The following is a 4661-nucleotide window of genomic DNA, read 5'->3' as shown; positions in this document are numbered from 1 at the left end:
AAAAAAATTAAAAAAATATATAATTTTATTAATAATCATTTTTTTAATTATTAAATAAAATAAAATAAATAATAAATAAATAATAAAAGAATAGTGACCCATCATTTTCCTTCTCGAGATGTGCCATGACTTCAGCTTCTCTGAAAGAACCCAAAAATAGTTCGTTTAGGTACGTAAAATCTGTCAAAATATCAGCACACGTTTCCATGAGTTGTCAGCCTTCTCTGAAAAGCTACTTTAATTGCATATACCATGTCAACTACACAACACAACTCTTGCGTTACTTTCAATGTTTCGATGTGTCACATTTCCTATTTTTCATTCATCCCAACGGTTCTGATTGAACTAAGCTGCACAATATCAAGTTTTACTGGTTACTTCTCCCTTTGGTTTGATATAATGTTTCTATACTCAAGATTTTGGAAGATCATGGCAGTCAAATGGCAGAATAAAAGAAGTTGATATGGTGCTGGTGAGGCTGGTGGTAAGTGGTTGGCAGAGTTTGGTGATCCGAGAAGCTTGACTAGAATAACTCTGGCAAAGCACTTGAATGATTCAAATGGCAGTTATAGGTGTGTCAAAATGGAGAAAAGGGAACCTTTTATATCTATATATCTTCTTGGTTGTTCTAACTCCCATTTCTACAGTATTGAGTTTTCTGCACTTGAAAGCCTCCACCACCTCCTTTCTGATGCACTTCCCCTACTGAGAATTAAGCTCAGAACAATGGCTGTTTGCTTTCAGAAACAAACCATTGAAGACGATTCTTTGATGCTCTTTTCAAATTCGGATTCCCAAGAAGAATCCAGCACTGCTTCCTCTTGTTTCTATCACTCACCCCCGCAACCATCACAAAAATCCAAAACAACTTGCAGACTTACAACTGTGAGAAATCTTTCCTATGCTATCCACCCACATAGGTTTCTTGCTAACTCATTTTGTCACCTGTTACAAAAGCCTAAGCCCGTCAACATACTCAAGTCCGTCTCCTTTGTTGCAAGGAGTTCAGAAATTCTTGCCATTGTTGGGCCGAGTGGAACTGGGAAATCTACTTTGCTCAGACTAATATCAGGAAGGGTGAAGGAAAATGAATTCGACCCGAAAAGCATCTCAATCAATGGTCACAACATTAGCAGTCCAGCTCTCTTGCGGAAGATTTGTGGGTTTGTGGCCCAAGAAGATAATCTGCTTCCTTTACTCACCGTAAAGGAAACGCTAATGTTCAGCGCCAAGTTTAAGCTCAGAGAAATGAATGCTAGAGAAAAAGAAGCAAGGGTGGAGAGCTTGATGCAAGACCTCGGTCTTCTGCATGTAGCAGATAGTTTTGTGGGAGATGAAGAGAACAGAGGGATATCTGGTGGAGAGAGGAAAAGGGTATCCATTGGAGTTGACATGATTCATGACCCTCCAATTTTGCTCCTGGATGAGCCAACTTCAGGCCTAGATAGCAGTTCGGCACTCCAAGTGATTGAGCTCCTTTCTTCAATGGCGAAAGGGAAGGGAAGAACAGTGATTCTATCTATCCACCAACCGAGCTATAGAATCCTTCAATTCATTCCAAACTTCTTGATCCTCTCTCGTGGTTCAGTTGTCCACAATGGTAGCCTTGAATCACTCGAGGAAGCTATAAATAAATTGGGATATGAAATTCCATTGCAGCTAAATGCCATAGAATTCGCCATGGAAATTACAGGTTCACTGGAGGATTCTTATTTGAAAACTCCCTTGTCTAGTGTACAAGAGAAGGAGCCTTATTCCCTCTCTATCTTTCCAGAGGGGGAGATGGAGAGAGTACTCGGACAACACCATGATAGCAGACAGACATTTACTAGTTACTTCTCCATTTGGTTTGAGATTATGTTTCTTTGCTCAAGATTTTGGAAAATCATCTACAGAACAAAGCAGCTGTTCTTGGCGAGAACAATGCAAGCCATTGTGGGGGGATTTGGGTTGGGAAGCGTATACATGAAAGTGAGAAGAGATGAAGGAGGTGTGGCTGAAAGGTTGGGCCTATTTGCATTCAGTCTTAGTTTTCTTCTTTCTTCCACAGTCGAAGCTCTTCCAATATACCTCCAAGAGAGGCGTGTTTTGATGAAGGAAGCCTCAAGGGGTGCCTACAGGACATCCTCCTACATGATTGCCAATACAATAATATTTCTGCCATTCTTATTTGTGGTGGCTGTTCTTTTTGCAACTCCAGTATACTGGCTTGTAGGGCTCAATCCTTCAGTCACTGCATTTGCATTTTTCACTTTCATTGTCTGGCTTATTGTGTTGATGGCTAGCTCGCTAGTGCTCTTCTTAAGCGCAGTCTCGCCAGATTTCATCTCAGGAAATTCTCTCATCTGCACTGTTCTTGGAGCCTTCTTCCTCTTCTCTGGCTACTTCATTCCAAAAGAAAGCATCCCAAAATATTGGCTCTTTATGTACTATGTTTCCCTCTATAGATACCCATTGGATTCACTTCTCACAAACGAGTATTGGAGTGTGAGAAGTGAGTGTTTCTCTTGGCAGGCTCAAGATCATTCCAAGTGTTTGCTGACAGGAATCGATGTCTTGAAGAGCAGAGGACTCGACAAGGACACAAGGTGGATGAATGTGGGCATAATGCTTTGCTTCTTTCTGTTCTATCGTCTTCTTTGTTGGATAATTCTTTCTCGAAGAGTTTCCAATACTACAATATGATGCTATAAATCATCACTACAAACACCTGCCATATGAAGATGGCTTTCCTGCACTTGGGAAAAAATTCTCTTTTTAAGGGTTGTAAAAAAAATGTTTGAAATACTGGTGATATTGTAATCCGGGGAAGATGTAAGTTTCATCTAGGAGTTTCACTAATTATCATATTTCAGTATTCATATCAATAAATGGTACAAAATAGATCAAAATTTAAGTAACAAAATCTGTTTGCTCTAGCAGAATTGTACGGTCTTTGAATTCTCATCATCTCGCAACAAACTCCTTTGGTTTTATCTTTTCACATATCATATCTCGCATTTTAGTACGCCATCGTGACAGGGTCTGTTTGGAGTTGTCTAAGGATTTAAAGGCTTAAAAGGTACTTAAATATCCTTAAAATCACTTTAATTATAAATTTAAATTATTTGGTTGATACAATCTCTTAAATTTTTGTCCATAAAGTATATCCTCTACTTCGTCTTAGACGAAGTGTGAGGTTGTTTAATTCCGTCTTAAGACAGAATGTGAGATTTGTTAAATCTGACAAGCAATGCTATACAACCTCTCAATCTCCATACACCACATTTTTTTTAAATTTTTAAATTTTTTAATATTTTTTTAATTTTTTTTTTGAGTTTATTCTTTTTAAACTAATTCAATTTTTCTATTTATTATTTATATATTAAATATTTGATAAAAGAAAAAATAATAAAAATTAAAAAAAGTATGGTGTGGGGAGGTTGTGTGAATAGTAGGAGGTTGTGTAGATTTTTTCAAACTATAAATAGTTTTAAAAATTTATTAAAAAGAAAAGCCCAAAACTAAAAATAACATTACAAACAGAAAATGTAATAAATAATTATAAACAAAAAAGGAAGACAATGAGACAATCATTTAAAAAAGAAAAAGAAAACTTAAATAGTATAAGGAATAAAAATTTATTTAAAAGTCAAAAAAATGAAAAGGATAACTGCCAAATTGAAAAAAAAAAATTGAAAAAAGTCAGAATATAGAAAAGATAGTTAAAAAGATAAAATTTTAAGAACAAAACCTAATAATAACAGCATAACGAAGATATAAAACATTAAAAAAGAAAAGATCTAATAGAAACCTCACGCCACCTGATTGCACCATATATAGGAGGCCTGCTCAAATTAAGCCACCTTCAAGGGCAGCTTCCATGGGCCAGGCAATGGTGGCCATGATGGGGCGGGCCAACATGGAGGTGGCTTGGATAGCTTAGCAACCAAGTAATCCCAAATAAGTAATGTCAATATAATTATGAGTTACGTAAGTATTACCTATTTATTTTTTTAAAAAATAGTCTATTATTAAGAATTTTTTTTTTCATGTGTATCTAATATTTACTCATTTTTTTAAAATAAAATTATATATATATTCTATAATTATAAATATCATTCCTCTCAAAAAAAAAAAAAATATAACGTGTCCCTCCACACCCTCTACACGGAAGTTAGGAGAGTTTTCTTTTCACCTCTGTCCTTTCGTCTTCCACACCTACTGCCCATCTCCCTTTACTATTCATTCCTACCTACCCACCCCTTGACCCTTCTCTCAGCTCGTACATATCCACCATCTTCTACTACTATTATTGTAAGAATAGCAAAAAATAAAAGCAAAGAGTGCAGAGGAAAATTGGATGAAAGGATGCTACTGCATTCGATTGATATCAAAAAAATTTTACAAAGTGTTGCTGCTTTATACTAAAAGTAGACCAACAAACTTAACAAATTAAAGAATCTTTACAGCATTGTACCAGCACTATACAGCTAAGAATAACTGCTTCTAAAATTACAAAATGATACATTACAACTCAGCTGGAAGAATGACCATCTAGTAATTTAACTACAGATTTATTACAAGAGGCAAGTCCATTTGATGAAGGGCGTGGCTGCATATCAGAGTCATTCATATTGCCACGAGCAGCTGCATCCACATCTGAAGGCTTGAGTGTGCTG

General features: G+C 36.2%; 1 protein-coding gene across 1 annotated transcript; it reads left to right on the top strand.

The window, feature by feature from the left end:
* The first annotated feature begins 567 nt into the window (after nt 1–567).
* Nucleotides 568–2927, top strand: LOC121238076 (ABC transporter G family member 23). The gene has a single exon (XM_041134934.1). The coding sequence runs from the start codon at nt 583–585 to the stop codon at nt 2683–2685; it is 2103 nt and encodes a 700-aa protein (XP_040990868.1). The 5' UTR covers nt 568–582; the 3' UTR covers nt 2686–2927.
* Nucleotides 2928–4661: the final 1734 nt, after the last annotated feature.

This window comes from Juglans microcarpa x Juglans regia, chromosome 7D, assembly GCF_004785595.1.
Source record: "Juglans microcarpa x Juglans regia isolate MS1-56 chromosome 7D, Jm3101_v1.0, whole genome shotgun sequence".
In the NCBI taxonomy this organism is placed as follows: domain Eukaryota; kingdom Viridiplantae; phylum Streptophyta; class Magnoliopsida; order Fagales; family Juglandaceae; genus Juglans; species Juglans microcarpa x Juglans regia.
This window is presented reverse-complemented; position numbering and strand designations above follow the sequence as displayed.

What these genes read in the sequence shown, in the direction of transcription:
- LOC121238076 (XM_041134934.1), top strand. Translation starts at nt 583, where the DNA reads ATGGAGAAAAGGGAACCTTTTATATCTATATATCTTCTTGGTTGTTCT.